Consider the following 18,068-nt stretch of genomic DNA (forward strand, 5'->3'; position numbering starts at 1 on the left):
TCTAATGCACGCTAGTGCTGTGTGGGTTGCCTATTTGCCGAGGTCTTTTTTTCTCCACTCTGACAGTATGTTAAGCCGGCTCAGGTTGGGCAGTGCTCTTCTAACAATCAGAAACTGCGGTGTGTGATTTTATAGGAGGGGGGGGCGCTGAAAAGTTCTCGGCCCAACCAACAAAACTGGGGCAGTCTCCGTCAAGGGCTATACACTGAAGACCAGAAATTTTCCACTTTTTCATTCCATATTTTGCCAATGGAACAAAAAAAAGTGGAAAATCACTGGACCCAGTGTATAGCCCTCGATGGGGACTGCCCCAGTTTTGTTGGTTGGGCCGAGAACTTTTCAGCGGCCCCCCGTAGTTGAAGATTCTGTCTAAAGTGGACGTCTTGTCACTGATTACTGCCAATTGTTCATGTAGCCCTAATACCAACATTTAGACGCCGGCTTCTAAAATTGCCTTTTAATAAATCTGGATGCTGCAGCATGATGCAAAAGACCAGAAACAGAATGAGGATTTCTTTTCCCCAGAATCATCCGTGCTGTGTCCGAGAAGTGGAACTTGGGGATTTCTGAGAGGCCAGAAGATCATTTAGCAAGGCAGGAGATTCCATTACACTCCCTCTCGTTGGCCCCGAACATTGGTTCTACCTACCTGATGGTCAATTTTAGTCACAACGCGATTGATTTTTTTTTTCATTTAAATTAAAAAATTAAAATATATATACATATATTTATATACATTAACGACAAACGAAGGGCGCAAAAGAGAAAAGTAGACTTAGGAAGAAAGAGAGGGAAGATGAAATGATACATAGTGTTTCCAGAACAACAGGGGGTGGGGAAACTGGGTTTTCCCTCAAAACTATTGATTTTGAGAGAGCGAGAAAGAGAAAGATAAGAGAGAGAGAGAGAGAGAGAGAAAGTGTGGAAGAGAGAGAGGTGAATATGTGAGACGGTGAGTTGTGGGCCTTGAGTTATTCACTCGGGTGGATTCCCAAGGCAAGATGGGGGATTGAGGAGGCCCTCAGCTTCTCCTGGACTTTGAATGCTGAATGAGCCATTGTAGAGTGATGTCTGAAAGACAGAACGAGAGAGAGAAAAAAAAAAGCATTTAAGAAAGGTTCTTCTGACGCACCTTTTATTCTTTCCTTCCCTCGTCCCAAGAGATCCCAGAGTAAGACTTGCAGATGGACTTGAAAAATGTAATCATTTTCCCCAGAACAAATATTTTGCCAGCCCAAACGAATGGAATACAGAGAAAATGAAAGGGTTCTTTTACTAAGATGTGTGAAACAGCGCTTATTAACAATTCCCTCATTAAAAATAATCAATACGCGTCGACAATATATCTTTTCAGTTACAGTGCCCCAAACCTGGAATTCTCTCCCCATCCACTTACGTGAAGAATCTAACTTGGACAAATTCAAAAGTAATCTTAAAACTTTTTTATTTAACGACGCTTTTATTATTTAATTTTATTCGGCTTCTTCTTCTATATTTTTACAAGTTTCGGAATTAATTCATTTCTTATTGCTAGAATATTTTTTCAATCTTCTCCCCTCTTATCCCACCCATATGTGTTTTCCTTAATTTGTTTCCCACTCTGCTCAAACATATTGTAATTTCTCCCCCTACTTATCCTAATGTTTCCAATTTGTCTTGTAATTAGTTTGTTTTGTCGTTTTTTTTTTTTCTTTTTTAATAATTTAATATATTGTAACTTTTATATATTGTAATTTTAATCATGTGTTAATCGCTTTGAAATTGATAAAGCGATCAATCAAATACATATTAAACTTGGAAACTTAAGAAATGGGCTTAGCGTGTGCTAATACAGTTCAATTCCAGTGTGCCCCTAAAATAGGGCTTTTTTCTATTTTTACAGGTCCCGCACTAATTCTTCCATTGGCGTATGGGATTTGCAAAAAAAATAAAAATAAAAATAATGAACGAACAGGGTAGCACTTATTGCCCCCTAGTTAAAAGGCACTGCACCCCTTGTTAACTCAGTGTTAGCCACTTGCCTTGTGCTAATGTAAATGCTTCAGCTGGTTAACGCTTTTGTGCCCACTCCCCACCCCACGCGCGCTGAAAAGCAAAGTACCACAAAACGGTTTATCGCATTTTGAAGTAAGTCGTTTTCCCCCACGCTATATGCACTTTAGCGCTTAACACAGTTTAGTAAAATGATCCCGTGGTGCTGATCCCCCGTTAAGTGAATTTTTACTGGTCAGCAGGTTCTCTTTCAAACATTTTCCCCCTGCCACTATGGACAACAGAAAAGACCCGATACAAACCGATGTTGTCTTTTTCTTTGCAGGAAATGGAGTAACAGCAAATTTCTCGATCCTGGATAGCAGAGAGATTCCTGGGGGAAAAAAACAAGGGGTGAAGAGAAGCTTGTTATTCGTTTTTTAAACTCTTTACGCTGACATCTGCCCTACCCCGTTCCACTCCATTCCCATATCCTGTATGAACTGGTGAAGACCTGAGCCCGGTTCTCTCTCTGGTAACAGCCTTTGAAGCACAGGGCTGGTTATCAGAAAACTCCATATCACCTACATTCAGCCGGGTCAATCCCGCTGCAAGCAGGGAGCTATAGTTCTGATTTCTCTGGAAAAAAAATAAGCTTTTATATGTGCGCGGAGTTGAGTGCGCTTCCAAGATATGCATGCAACTTAATTGGGTCGTGATGCATTTGTGAAGTAGAAATCTGAGGGAAACGTAAGTTCAATGCAGTTAACAAAAGATTACGTTATGAAGAATACAAAGGGATCTAATTTGTCAGAAATTTTGAAAAAAGAAAGGTTTTCAGCGTTTTTCTAAAATGTTCGTAAGAGCAGGATCTAAGTGACAATGGTCGAAAATCTTTAACATAATGAGCTGCACAGATGGGGGGGGAGAGGAACCTTGGGATAATAGCGTCTATGGCTCTGAAGGCGACAAAATAGTGTGACAAGAAGGATGCTAGGCTGTATAGAGAGAGGCGTAACCGAGGAGGTGTGGATGCTCCCTGCACAAGTTGTTGGCGAGGCCCCACTTCGAGTATTTTTATTTATTGATTTCGATTTATATCCCGTTCTCTCAGAAGCTCAGAACGGGTTACAGATTGACATTCACAATCAGTTTTAGGACAGACAATCATGACAAGGAGAGGGATACAGTTAGATAAACGCAGATCTTATTCTAGAGTCTTGGCTGGTCATAAAGAGCATAAGAGGAATATCTGAGGTGACTGATCACTGGTGGCCCAATCGGCAGAAGAGGAAAGTACTGTGTTCAATTTTACAGGCCGTATTTGGCTAAGGATATAAGTAGACTTGAAGCGGTTCAGAGGAAGGTGACAAAAATGGTAGGGGGTTTGCGCCAAAAGACGTACGAGAAGAGACTGGAAGACCCGAGGGGAGAGGAGGAATAGGGGTGATATGATACAGACATTTAAGTACAGTGGTACCTTGGATTACGAGCATAATCCGTTGCAGGAGCATGCTCGTTTATCAAAGCGAGTTTCCCCATAGGAAATAATGGAAACTCGCTTTGATGCGTTCCCCCCACCCCCCCCACGAGAACCGGCATTGCTCCCCCCGAAGGCCCTCCCTGCGATCCGACACCCCCTCCCGCGATTGGGCACCCCCCCCCCGCCACGATCCGGCACCCCCCTGCCGCTTCTTACTCTCATCTGGGCACCGGCATGTCCTGTGCTTGGTGCCGGTGCCCGAAGATCGGCCTCCTCTTCTGCTAGGCCTTGAGCATGAACGTGAACTCACAGGCCTTGAGCATGCTCAGATGCACAAGGCCTAGCAGAAGAGGAGGCCGATCTTCGGGCACCGGCACCAAGCACAGGACATGCCGGTGCCGGTGCCCAGATGAGGGTAAGAAGCATCGGGGGAGGGGAGGGTGCCGGATCGTGGCGAGGGGTGCCGGATCGGATTGCGGGGGGGGGGGGGGGTGTGCTCGTAAATCGAGCCATGCTCGGTTTCCGAGGCACTGATTTTGCTAATGTTTTGCTCATCTTGCAAAACACTCGCAAACCGGTGCACTCGTAAACCGAGGTACCACTTTACTTGAAAGATATTAATACAGAACCAAATCTTTTCCAGAGAAGGGCATAAATTGAGAGTGCAAGGTGATAAGACTCAGAAAAATATTTTTCACAGAGAGGGTGGTTGATGCCTGGAATTCCCTCCCAAGGGAGGTAGTGGGGATGAAAACGGTGACAGAACTGAAAAAAGCGTGGGATGAACTCAGAGGATCTCTAATTAGAAAATGAATGGAATAAATTGAAGAACTAGGGCTGGTATTAGACAGACCCTCCCTCCCCCCCCCATATACGACAGTTCAGTTTAGAATGAGCTGGGGAGGGCTTCGATGGGAACTCCGATAATTTGGTACATGATTAATATATATATATTTAAAAAAAGACTATTCAATTTAATCCCAAATTTATGATGAGTGTAACTATTGGGCAGAGAGGATGGGACCATTCAGGTCTTTTTACCTGTTGTCATTTACTATGCTACAGAATAATGATTGGATGCTAACGACCGATTATTGACGCCAATTAGTACAAATTAGGATTTGTGCGTGCACTTGGCTGTGCGCTATTCTATGATGCTGAGCGGTTAAATCTCAAAGCATGCAACCCCAAAAGGGGGGCAGGGGCGTGGCCATGGGAGGAGCCTGGTTGGGTCAGGGGATCTCCTAAAACTGCATGAATAATGAAAGGGAAAGGGAATCAGGGGAGCAGAATTGCTATACTGGGACAGCCCGAAGGTCCATCAAGCCCAGTGTCCTGTTTCCAACAGTGGCCAACCCAGGTCCCAATACCTGGCAGAAACCTAAATAGTGGCAACATTCCAGAGCTAGTATTGTGATGTCATAAAGCCTCATTCCACCAATGCCTAAGAGCTAATCTAATCAGTGATGTCACAGTGGTTTGATTTTACTATACTTGACTCACATAAGAACATAAGAATTGCCAAACTGGGACAGAATGAAGGTCCATCAAGCCCAGGGTCCTGTTTCCAACAGTGGCCAACCCAGGTCCCAAGTACCCGGCTAGATCCCAAGTAGTAAACAGATTTTATGCTGCTTATCCTAGGAATAAGCAGTGGATTTCCCCCAAGCCATCTCAATAATGGCCTGTGGACTTCTCTTTTATAAAATTAGCCAAACCTTTTTTAAACCCTACCAAGCTAACTGATTTCATCTCTTATGCAGGTCCAGGCCAATATTTAGCTGGGGCCCATACACGTAAGTTAAATATACTAAATACATACAAATGGGGCATAATAACCAGGACTAGATCACCCTGTAGGGTGGCAACTGTATTTCAGTTCTCTGCCCTCAGCATAAGGACTACCCCATTCCTACCCTCTCCCACCCCCTTGTCCATCACTACTAGGTAAAGGTCCAAGAACTTAAGCTTAAAAGGGACTGGTGATTTCAATGTTACACATGGGTAAAGTGGTACACATATTATTATAATATGTGAAGGAACAGGGCAGGTGATTTCACTGTGGTCTTAAGCTTTACTAGTGAAAATGCAGGACTCTCTACGACAGCCTAAGAGCCTGAAGGCAGCCAGGCATCTTTAGCTTCCATGCAACACAAGGTTAAAGATGTGAGTTTACTAGATCTGATGTATTAAAATAGCCCAATGTTGTTTATGATGTTGTCTATGTAATATACACCATCAATCCACAACGGCATATAATAAACTTCAAAGTGCCTAATTTCTAAGTGATCATTTTTTCAGATAATACATTTCTAAGTACCTCTATGGTCTTCAGTTCCAGCCAACCACCAGCCAAATCATTTGAAGGCTTGTTTCTCTTTCTGGCTTTTATTCATCATCAGACCTTAGTTTTTTTTAAAGTGCTTGTGCTCTATATTCTATGTTTTGTGCAAATCGATAAACTTTTCTTATTCAACTTTAAAACTTTTGTACTAAGCTTTAGCTATTTCTTCATTCTTTTTTTTAAACCTCGGGAAGGACCTTAAGGTTCTACTATGTCAGCATGTTTTCATGTGCCCCCTTGTGGGAAAAGCTGGTTACTGCTAGCAGCTTGGTACAACAATTCCACCGCTAAGGATTTGCTCTCCTTGGGAATTACAGTACTAGTTTTCAGTACTACAAAAGTAGGGAGTGCAAGGTGGCTTTAGGGAGCTCTAGATCTCTGAGTATTAGTAGTTGGGAAGTAAGGCCAGCGCTTTTGTGGTTTGTGTCCTGAATACAGTAAGGAATAAGACACAGTATATTACCAGCACTGAATACTACAGAATAAGACTGCAGGTTTTATGTTATCAATATTTTAGGTCAATTATTTAAAACAGCATGGTTGGCATTTTAAACACATACCTGGATATTTATTGCCAGCTGATATCCAGATATCGGCACTGAATATCTTCGGAGTGTGGCGGTGGCTGTTACTCTTATCTGGGTAATGGCGATATTCGCGCTGTCCCAAGTTATCTGGGTTTGCTCCCTGGGTAAGTAGCTTTGAGTATCAGGGCCTTACCAGGTCAATATTCACAGCGATTTAAAGTGGCCAATAGAGGCTCCTGGCTGGTTAAATTGCTTGGGCAGGCCTGTCCACTGATATTCAGTAGCACTTAACCAGTTAGTGATGTAGAATGGGTACAAGTGAATCAATTTTTTACTCTGTCAAAAATGACAAAGATTAGGGGACACTCAATGAAGTTACAAGGAAATACTTTTAAAACCAACAGACCCCAGATGCAGACATGGAGTGAAGGTCACAGCTAGGTAGGATGCTATGCAATGGGAGATTTGCACACGGCAGTGTATCCATCCTGCTCTCTACACTTCGGTCTGCCAAAAGAGCATCTAGAGGAATGCTCTGATTTACAATTCACCTTTAGGTCCTCCAAGGACCCACCAAGTGGTGTTCCACCCTTTCCCCAGTCTGTCCCGGGAATTGATGATTTAACTCGTCACTGGGATCCGGCTGGCACAATCAAACACAGGAGATGATTCCCTCCTCCATCAACAGCGCTACCTACTGGCCAGAGCCATAAAAGCAGCACGCAGAGATGACACAGTTTTAATTGCGCTAGAAATAAAAGAAGCAGGACAGGGAAAAAAAGAGGGGGGGGGGGGGGGGCGGGAATAATCCGAAATATATACTCACATTTTTTCAATTAGCTCTTTTTCATCCAAGGCACCAGGGAGGTCTCGTTTGTTTCCAAGGACTAAAACCTGCAATGGATGGAAAGAGGCAGCAAGAGATCAGGAAAGGGGGTTTCAAAGCACTGGCAGAAATATATTCATTGCTCTAGCCCCTGGGGCCACTTTGGCTACCGGTTTGGGCCTGGATAAATCCCGTACTAGCTCTCTCCAGCAGCTTTCACGATCACAGACACAGGTGGAAGAGACGCACTACAGCCAAAAGTCTGATGCACACTGACTGTTTCAGTCCTTGCTACTCACTAATAACATTATAGAGACCTCTTTAATGATATCATCAGCCCCACTATAAAAATCTTAGGTGTTACCCTTGATAAATCCTTCACTTTTGAAGCTCATACTGGTATTCTAATTAAAAAATGCTATTACACTCTCTGGAAACTACGTTCCCTAAAATCATATTTTGATTTCTGGTCCTTTAGACTGCTAGTTCAATGTCTTATTTGGAGTACATTAGATTACTGTAATATCATTTATTTAGGATCATTTAATAAAACCCATCAGATTAAGAATCATTCAAAATATCGCAGTACGTTTGATATTTGGGTTGAACAAGTCAGATCATATTACCCCATAATACGGGAAATTACATTGGTAGCTGGTCAGAATTATGTTTAAATTTGCATGTTTATGTTATAAGACTTGGTTGGAATTGTTCCTATCTATCTCTCTAATCATTTTGTGCTTCCTGCATATTCTCACCCCAAGCGGGGTATTTCTCTATTTTCATTTCCAACACTAAAAGGATGTGTCTCTAAAAGATTTCTGGGCAAAACTCTTATCTTACTAAGCTGGCGTTTGGAATAAAACTTTAAGTGGTTTATTTCTGAATTCAATCTCTTACCAAATGTTTAGAAGATCTGTGAAGACTTACTTATATGATAAATTTGTTTAATAAAATAGTTATTTTTCTGTATGTATTTCACCTGCGTCTGGCAGATCTTCTTGATGTAAACCGCTTTGAACTGTCAAGGTATAGCGGGTTATAAATAAATTTATTATTATTTTCAAAAAAAGACAAATGATGTCAAAATGACGGCTTAAACCAGCACTTGGACATAAGAACATAAGAACATAAGAAGTTGCCTCCACTGGGTCAGACCGAGGTCCATCTCGCCCAGCGGTCCGCTCACGCGGCGGCCCATCAGGTCTGCGACCTGTGAAGTGGTTTCTGTCCACTTCTATAACCTACCTCAAGTTATATCTGTACCCTTCAATCCCCCTATCCTCCAGGAACCTATCTAAACCCTCCTTGAACCCCTGTACAGAGTTCTGGCCTATCACATCCTCCGGAAGCGCATTCCATGTGTCCACCACCCTCTGAGTAAAAAAGAACTTCCTAGCATTTGTTCTAAACCTGTCCCCTTTCAATTTCTCCGAGTGACCCCTAGTTCTTGTGGCTCCCCACAGTTTGAAGAATCTATCCTTATTCACTTTCTCTATGCCCTTAAGGATCTTGAAGGTTTCTATCATGTCCCCTCTAAGTCTCCTCTTCTCCAGGGAGAACAGCCCCAGCATTTTTAACCTGTCGGCGTATGCAAAATTTTCCATACCTTTTATCAGTTTAGTCGCCCTCCTCTGCACTCCCTCGAGTATCGCCATGTCCTTCCTGAGGTACGGCGACCAGTATTGAACACAGTACTCCAGGTGCGGGCGCACCATTGCTCGATACAGCGGCATGATGACTTCCTTCGTCCTGGTTGTGATACCCTTTTTGATGATGCCCAGCATTCTGTTTGCTTTCTTTGAGGCTGTCGCACATTGCGCCGATGGTTTCAGTGATGTGTCGACCATCACCCCCAGGTCCCTTTCAAGGGTACTCACCCCTAGCAGTGTTCCCCCCATTTTGTAGCTGAACATCGGGTTCTTTTTCCCTACATGCATGACCTTGCATTTCTCTACGTTAAAACTCATTTGCCACTTTTTTGCCCAGTCTTCCAGTCTCGTTAGGTCTCTTTGCAGGTCTTCACAGTCTTCCGTGTTTCTAACCCTGCTGCAGAGTTTGGTGTCATCGGCAAATTTGATAACCTCACATTTTGTCCCCGCCTCCAGATCGTTGATAAATATATTGAACAGTAGAGGTCCCAGCACCGACCCCTGTGGAACTCCGCTCGTGACCCATTGCCAGTCTGAGTATTGGCCTTTCACTCCAACCCTCTGTTTCCTGCCTGCCAACCAGTGTTTGATCCATCGGTAGATATCCCCTTGCACCCCATGGTTCCACAGCTTTTTAAGTAGCCGCTCGTGAGGTACCTTGTCGAAGGCTTTTTGGAAGTCAAGGTAAATGATGTCTATGGATTCCCCCTTATCCATCTGGTTGTTTATTCCCTCAAAGAAGTGCAGCAAGTTCGTGAGGCATGACCTTCCCTTGCAGAAGCCATGCTGACTCGCCTTCAGTTGTCCATTGTTTTCTATGTGTTCACAGATTTTGTCCTTTACCATTGCTTCCATCATTTTCCCTGGAACTGAGGTCAAGCTTACAGGCCTATAGTTTCCCGGGTCACCCCTTGATCCCTTCTTAAAGATGGGTGTGACATTTGCTATTTTCCAGTCCTCTGGGATCTCCCCTGTCTTTAGGGAGAGGTTGCATATTTGGCGAAATGTCTCTGCTATTTCGTTTCTCAGTTCTTTTAGTACCCTTGGGTGGATGCCGTCCGGGCCTGGTGATTTGTCGCTCTTCAGTCTGTCTATCTGTCTGAGGACATCCTCTTTGCTTACCTCTAGTTGTACCAGCCTTTCATCGTGTTCTCCGTTCATAATTACCTCGGGTTCCGGAATATTGGATGTGTCCTCTCTGGTGAAGACTGACGAGAAGAATTTGTTTAACCTGTCATCTTATTAGTCAGAAAGTTCAAGTGGGCATTTTTGAAACAGACTTTTTAGACATCTTTCTGGTCATTTTGTCTCCAGTGCATCTAAATCTTAAGGGGGCATGTTTCTGGATGGGATTAAGGAGGGCTTAACACCTGGATATTTTACAGTGATATAATCAAACATTTTACAAAACGTCCAGGGCACAATTTGGACATTTTGGGCCAGACCTGTTTTTAAAATGAATAAGGACCAAAACGGTTCCCAAACTGACCAGATAACCACTTGAGAGATGAAATTATGCCCCCCACGCACTCCAGTGGTCACTGACCCCCTCCCAACCCCCAAATATCTGCGTGAAATAGTGCATATCTTTCTCTATGACAGCTGCAGATACTATGGCCAGTCCTAGTAGAGCTGAAAGCAGGTCTCTGGAGTAGCCTGGTGGGCATTGCAATGAACTGCAGAGAAGAGGACTCAGACTCATAAATCACTCTAACTAGTAAACTTGTGGTGGAAAGTTGAGAGCCCATCACAACCCACTGTACTGCCATAAAGGTGATACCTGCAGGTATAAGGCTATTGGGGTGGTGGATACAGTAAGTTTGGGGAGCGTTTTGGAGGGCTCACTATATAATGTATGGGGGTTGTGGTAAGATGTGTACCTGGCACCCTTAATGTGACGTTCACAGCAGTGCCCCCTACAGTGCTCCACTGACTGTGCGGCCAATCCATTAAAAATGCTGGCCCCTCCCACATGCAAATGGCTGTTTTGGATCTTTTTTTCCCCATAATGGCAGAAAAACTAGACGTCTAGCTGGGCCATTTTTGAAAAAAAAAAAAAAAAAAGATAGACGACTTGCGGGTTCAAAAATGGATGTTTTCTCCATCCGATTTTTGGACGTTTGTCTCAAAACGTCCAACGTTGGACTTAAGACATCCTATCAAAAATACCCCTCCACATATGAGGGTTGATTTGTAAGTCATGACATCTATTTTTTTTTTCCACTCAAAAATGCACCAACACTTGAAAATCTAGTACATACATTTGAAAGTGTGCGACAGTTGCAGCTGTACTCACTCGAGGAACGCAGAGAGAGGGGAGACATGATCAAGACGTTCAAATATGTCACAGGCCGTATCGAGGTGGAAGAGGATCTCTTTTTCCTTAAAGGACCCAAGGCAACAAGAGGGCATCCGTTGAAAATCAGGGGTGGGAAATTTCATGGCGACACCAGAAAATATTTCTTCACCGAAAGGGTGGTTGATCGCTGGAATAATCTTCCACAACAGGTAATTGAGGCCAGCAGCGTGCCAGATTTTAAGAAAAGATGGGATTGGCATGTGGGATCTCTTCATGGAGGTAGTTAGGGGGTGGGCCATTAGTGTGGGCAGACTAGATAGGCTGTGGCCCTTTTCTGCCGTCATGTTCTATGTTTCTATGTTAATGTTGCCAACAAGTAGACAAAAAACACTCTACAAGCATTCTCCAAAAAATAAACTCAAAGTAGAGCTGAATATACTGTTGTGGATCTCTGTACATAAAATGCAAAAAATCCTTAAAATAGTAATAAAACAATGTGGATCGTACAACATTTCCATAACAGGAGGAAAAAAGACCTCAGACCGTTTACATATTGTTTCAAAACAACCGAAGCGGATCAATTGAAAGAAACATTACTATACACTTCCCCCTCCGTATTCGCAGGGGTTTGGGGCAGAGCCGTCCCACGAATATTTAAAAAAATGCAAATAATATTTGGGTCGGTTCTGCCCCTAAGCCCCCGCTTCTTCCGGCTAGTTTAAGCCCTGTAAGCCCCCCCCCCTTAAGCCTTACCTGGTGGTCTAGCGGGTTTTCAGGCAGGAGCGATCTTCCCACGCTCCTGCCCCGTGAAGATCGCTCACAGGAAATGGCTGTCTTGAGCTCCCGTAGTCTCTCGAGTCATTTCCTGTGAGCGATCTGCACGGGGCAGGAGAGTGGGAAGATCGCTCCTGCCCTAAAAGCCCACTAGACCACCAGGTAAGGCTTAAGGGGGGGGGCTTACAGGGCTTAAAATAGCCTCAAAAATAAAAATGTATTTTTTGATTTAAAACTGCGATATGGAATTTGCGAATACAGAAGGGGAAGCGTAATCATAGCTCGTAAAAAACCCAACCCGTACAATTTATTTATGAATCACTATAATCTGTTGTAAAGCAAACTTGTTGTTGAAAGCAATCACTTTTTGTTTTTTTCTTTTTAAAACAAGCTTTTTATATTTCTTAAACAATTTTTTTACATATATAATTAATGAATTTAATTAAATGCACTTAATTAACCCCCCTTTTACTAAAGCATGATAGCGGTTATTAGCGCAGGGAGCCACGCTAAATGCTCCATGCTGCTCCCGACACTCTATGCGGAGCATTCAGCGCGGCTCCCTGCGCTAGTAACCGCTACCGCGCTTTAGTAAAAGTTATACTAAGTGCATGACCTGTATATGTAAAAAATTGTTTTAAGAAATATAAAAAGCTTGTTTTAAAAAGAAAAAAATACCCCAAAACGATTGCTTTCAACAAAAAGTTTGCTTTACAACAGATTAGAGTGATTCATAAATAAATTATACAGTCTGGGGTTTTTATGCGAGTACTGACGCAGGTATTGAGGAAGCGGCGCGATGGTGGCTGGACGCTGAAAAGATCGCTCCTGTCCTGCACCGCGGCTGCGACATTGCAGGAGGCAGCCGGCGGAGGCACGATATTTACCGGGGAGGGTGGAGGGATGTATATGGGAGGAAGGGATGTATAGGCCACTCCCATGTGGTTTTAAAACTCTTAGATAAGCCGCGGCTTATCTAAGAGTTTTTAAACATGTATAGACATTTTTTTGCAGCCTATACGCTGGGATGGCCTATATGCAGGGAAATACAGTACTTCTTAATGTTGCCACCAGATAAAAGATGAGCTCTCTGGTAAAAGATGGTCTCTGGTAGGGGAGAAGCAAAAAAACATGACATCTGAAATCATCATCCTGTATAATAAAACCCTAGCCACACATGCGCACTCCTACCTGCGTGTTCCGTTTTCCCTGATCCGTGAGGTATATGTCTGTGGCGGCAGGAGTGCGCATGCGCGAGTCCCCAGCCTTCCAGCACCTAACTACACTCGCGGCAGGACTGGCTGCCAGAGCTGGCCGCCCTGCTCTCTCACGGCAAAAAAACCAGTAAGTTTTTCACGGTCTCCCATCCCTTCCCGACGTCTGACCGCCCCCCCCCCCTTCCCTTGGTCCAGACTCCAAACCTGTCTGCAGTACTCTACACACGCTGCTTCGGGGCCTTCTACTGCCCTGATTTGCTCTGCCGCGTCTCTGGATGATGGCATCAGGGACGTGCCAGAGTAAATCAGGACGGCAGAAGGCCACGAAGCAGCGTGTGTAGAGTGCTGCAGACGCTGCTAGAATCGGCAGGTTTGTCGGGACTGCGGGGGAAGGGGGGGGCAAGGAACTAAGGGAGCCGGCCAGACTTCTAGCACCCGTTAATGTAAAATACTAGTTTTATTAATAAACAAGTAATAACGTTTGCTGTTTCACTAAACCAAGCACACAATCAGTTTAAGAGTGAGTATATTTAACTGTTAACCTCCTTCAAAGTAGTCTCCCCATCTCCAACACAGTAAACAACTGTCTGCTGTGTGAGCTGTGGCGTTGTCATGTAGGATTGTGGCGTTGTGCAACAGCTCTGGACGTTTCTCCTGCACTCCACGACGCAGGTGGTACTGCAGAAATGGCGTGTAATTCTGAGCATTCACTGCAAGTCCCTCACGAGCTGGATGACACACAAGATGACACCCGGATGGTCTCGGGACTCAAGGATCTACCATACGAAAAACGGCTTGACAAATTACAGCTATACTCGCTCGAGGAGCGCAGAGAGAGGGGGGGACATGATCGAGACGTTCAAGTATCTTACGGGCCGCATCGAGGCGGAGGAAGATATCTTCTTTTTCAAGGGTCCCACGACAACAAGAGGGCATCCGTTCAAAATCAGGGGCGGGAAACTACGAGGTGACACCAGGAAATTCTTTTTCACTGAAAGAGTGGTTGATCGCTGGAATAGTCTTCCACTACAGGTGATTGAGGCCAGCAGCGTGCCTGATTTTAAGGCCAAATGGGATCGGCACATGGGATCTATTCACAGGGCAAAGGTAAGGGAGGGACATTAGGGTGGGCAGACTAGATGGGCCGTGGCCCTTATCTGCCGTCTATTTCTATGTTTCTATGTTTCTAAGAGAACCTGGGAACCTACTTTGGAGGATGTTAACAGATAAACAGTTTCTGCTTGTACTTTGTTGTTCATGATGTACAATGTAGCCCTAATAAAACAACCATTTCAAATGTCATGTTGTTTGCTTCTCCTCTACCAGAGACCGCTGCACTCATTGCTCACCTGGTGGCAACATTGAGAAGTACATGTCCCACGCTTTCAAACGTACATACAGTGGTACCTCGGAATCCGAACGCTCCAGAACTCGAACAACTTGGAATCCGAACTATTTTTTTTTTTTTTTTTAATTAAATTTTGTCCTGGAATCCGAACGCTGCTTTGGAATCTGAACGTACGGGGAACTGCAAGCGTTGCTCAGCCCAAAGTTTCCCCTCTGGCGCAGCTTCCTGTTTCCGCCCGGGTGGTTCGCGTCAGGAGGGAAGCTCTGGGCTGAGCAACGCTTGCAGTTGCTGATCTTGCTGCCTACGCCGGCAGGGGCCCAATCTTGCTGTCTATGACAGTGGGGGCCCGATCTTGCTGTCTCTGCCAGGGGAGACCAATCTTTGCTGAGTTTGTGGGACCAAAGAACGGATTAGATTCCATTTCTTCATTACAAATTTTAGGTATCATCGTGGACGACAAGCTTTCATTTCACGAAAATATAGGGAATACAGTTAAATCATGTTTCTATAAATTACGTATGATACATTCTATATCCAAGTTCCTTAAACCTAAGTCTATCAACCTATTGATTCACTCGTTGATTATTTCAAAAATCGATTACTGCAATTCCCTTTTTTTTAATATACCGCAAAAAGAAAAAAGGAGGCTTCAAATCATCCAAAATACTGCAATCAAACTAATTTACAATGCAAAAAAATTTGACCATGTCACCCTTCTGCTGATAGACTCCCATTGGCTTCCTATTGCACATCGAATTTCGTTCAAAATATTACTGCTAGTTTTTAAATCTATGATCTATAATGAACCCCAGTTCATTACTAGAATGCTCATTCCATACAACGTTTCACGGACCCTCCGATCTGCTTCAAACAATCTGTTAACAGTCCCATCTTTAAAAATAACTGGAACTAGAAGACAAGACATGTTTTCAATTATTGCTCCTACCTTATGGAACTCTATGCCTCAGTACATTAGAGACATAAAGGACCTCATTTCCTTTAAAAGAGCTTTAAAAACTTATTTTTTCAAGGATGCTTTTAATATATGACTCTCAGATTTATAATTTTAGACCCTAGGTTTTACACACCACAATTTTTTTATTTTTATTTTTTCTTTTTCCCCTTCCTTGAGTTATTTTTCCCTTTAATGTATATTTTCTTCTACAAATATATTGTAACTTTCCCCCTTAACCCTCACGGTTCATGTATGTCAACCCTCATACCCTCATACACCAGACATACACCTCACGGATCAGGGAAAACGGAACACGCCGGTAGGAGTGCGCATGTGTGGCTAGGGTTTTATTACACAGGATAAGTTTTTTATTTAAAGTCAGTGTATTTGTATTTCTATTTTACTTGAATTGTACATCGCTTAGATATCCAATAAGCGATTTATCAAGCACTAATAAAACTTGAAACTTGAATTAATCCAGTGTCTATTATTTTCAATGGGAAAAAATGTCTTGGAACTCAAACGTTTTGGAACTCGAATGGGGTTCTGGAACGGATTAAGTTTGGATTCCGAGGTACCACTGTGTTAGATTTCCAATGTTGGTGCGTTTTTGAGAGAGAAAAAAAATAAGTTGCCTTGACCTATGAATCAACCTACGTATAATAAGTATTTTTATATCTCCTGGAATCAAAAAATCTATGCCAAATAAAGTGTAAAGATAAGATTTAAAAAAAACAAGAAAGGTGCAAGGAGAATTCTCAGGGCTTTATTCAATGTCATGGCAAAGACCACGGGAACCAAACTGAAAATGCTGGATTTTTGGAAGGGCTCTGTGTGATTTTTCTTCTCTCTGCATGAATGCTTCCCTTTAGAAGCTTCACACTGGGTGGCAGATTTACGCTTTGGGTAATGAACCACGCGAGCAGACACCAGCCAGGTTCCTTTGCGCAGTTCTGAGGACGCACATTTCCTGCAGCTTCAAGGGAAAACTTGAACAACAAGAGACTCAGGAGTTTGGCCCAACTCTTACGTTTCAACACTTAAAGGCTAACATTCCTCAGTAGGTATTTGTGAGACAGAAGTTCTTTCTTGCAGCTATTTATCTAAAAATTGCACTACTGTGTTATCTTATTATTTTGGTCAGCAAATTATTATTTAATTTTAATTCACAATCAGACTCTGTGTATTTGGAAGGGCTCTCGATTCAAAGCCACCAGCCCTTACTAAAACCAGAATGACATTTCGGGCTCCTTTTACAAAGCCGCGCTAGGGCGTTAACGCACGGAACAGCGCGTGCTAAATTGCTGAGCGCGCTAGCCGCTACCGCCTCCTTTTGAGCAGGCGGTAGATTTTCGGCTAGCGTGCACTAATCCAGTGCGCACCTTCGTAAAAGGAGCCCTTAGTGGAAAAACCTAAAATGCAAAAGATGGCACTTAGAAGCTCTGGCCTACAGCAAAATCCAGAACTGAAATGGATCTAGAATAGAAAAAAATTTTGAAAATTCTGCAAAATTATTCCTTATTTCCCAGTTGCATATCGGGTGGGGCTGCCCATGATTTCAAGGTGCACTCATATATGTCCATTTGATTAAAGCTTGATCATTAGCTGTGTGGCAGAGTTCAGGACCCACTCTTGGTCTAAGATTTAACATCAAGGTTTATCTTTTGGTTCTGTGTACTCCTATCTAATATAATAAAACGCTAGCCGCGCATGCCCACTCCGTCTGCGTGTTCTGTTTTCCGTGCGCACGAATCTCTCTCTCTCTGGCCGGCAGAGAATCTGTACACGGGACTCCCTGCTCTTCAGCTCCTCCAGGCAGTGGCACACCAAACAGAACCCGATTGCGGAACCCAAGGTAATGTTCTGACTGAAGTTAGTTTTAAGTTCTAAGCCGCAGCCGCGGCTTACAACTTAAAAACTAACTTCGGTCAGAACTAAAGGTCGGCGTCGGCGTCTTCGCTCCTCTCCCTGGCACACCTGAACCCCCGTTCAGCCTCCCATCCGACCCTACCTTCGGCTCCCTTAGTCCCTTGCCGCCGCTCCTCTTCTCTTCCTGCCCCGCGGTCCCGACAAACGTCCTTACTCCAGCAGGGGCCGCAGCACTTTAAACACGCTGCTTCGCGGCCTGCTACTGCCCTAATTTGCTCTGCCCGACGCGGCAGAGCAAATCAGGCCAGTAGAAGGCCGCGAAGCAGCGTGTTTAGAGTGCTGTGGCCCCTGCTGGATTAAGGACGTTTGTCGGGGCCACGGGAAGGGGGCGGCAAGGGACTAAGGGAGCCAGCCACACCGCGGGATGGGAGGGAAAGGGAGCTGCTTTGGGGGAGGGGTATGCTGGGAGACAGACAGCTTTGCTAGGGGGAGGGAAGACAGAAGGGGGGCCACGGAGAGACAGTCAGAGAGGAACTGGAGGGGGAGAGGGAAAGGGGTCTGAGGGGACAGGGAAAGGGGGCTGCTTTCAGGGAGGGGTGTACTGGGAGGCAGACAGCTTTGCTTGGTGGGGGAAGACAGAAGGGGGGACACGGAGAGACAGTCAGGGAGGAACTGGAGGGAGAGAGGAAAAGGGGGCTGCTTTCTAGCACCCGTTAATGTAACGGGCTTTAACACTAGTAGAAGGAATATTTTCCACCAGCACACAGACAGCAGAAAATCAAATCAATAGTCCAGCAAAGCAA

General features: G+C 44.1%; 1 protein-coding gene across 1 annotated transcript in view; it reads right to left on the minus strand.

Moving 5' to 3' along the window:
• Positions 1-270: 270 nt before the first annotated feature.
• The window catches only part of ARL8A (ADP ribosylation factor like GTPase 8A), a 44,106-nt gene continuing 26,308 nt past the window's right edge, over positions 271-18,068 (minus strand). Inside the window, exons 5-7 of the mRNA XM_033919087.1 lie at positions 7,152-7,219; positions 2,295-2,365; positions 271-1,071 (exon numbers count right to left, since the gene is read on the minus strand). Of these exons, the coding sequence (XP_033774978.1) occupies positions 1,022-1,071; positions 2,295-2,365; positions 7,152-7,219 (189 nt within the window). The 3' untranslated portion in view covers positions 271-1,021. The remainder of the gene's footprint in view (positions 1,072-2,294; positions 2,366-7,151; positions 7,220-18,068) is intronic.

This window comes from Geotrypetes seraphini, chromosome 13 (assembly GCF_902459505.1).
Source record: "Geotrypetes seraphini chromosome 13, aGeoSer1.1, whole genome shotgun sequence".
In the NCBI taxonomy this organism is placed as follows: domain Eukaryota; kingdom Metazoa; phylum Chordata; class Amphibia; order Gymnophiona; family Dermophiidae; genus Geotrypetes; species Geotrypetes seraphini.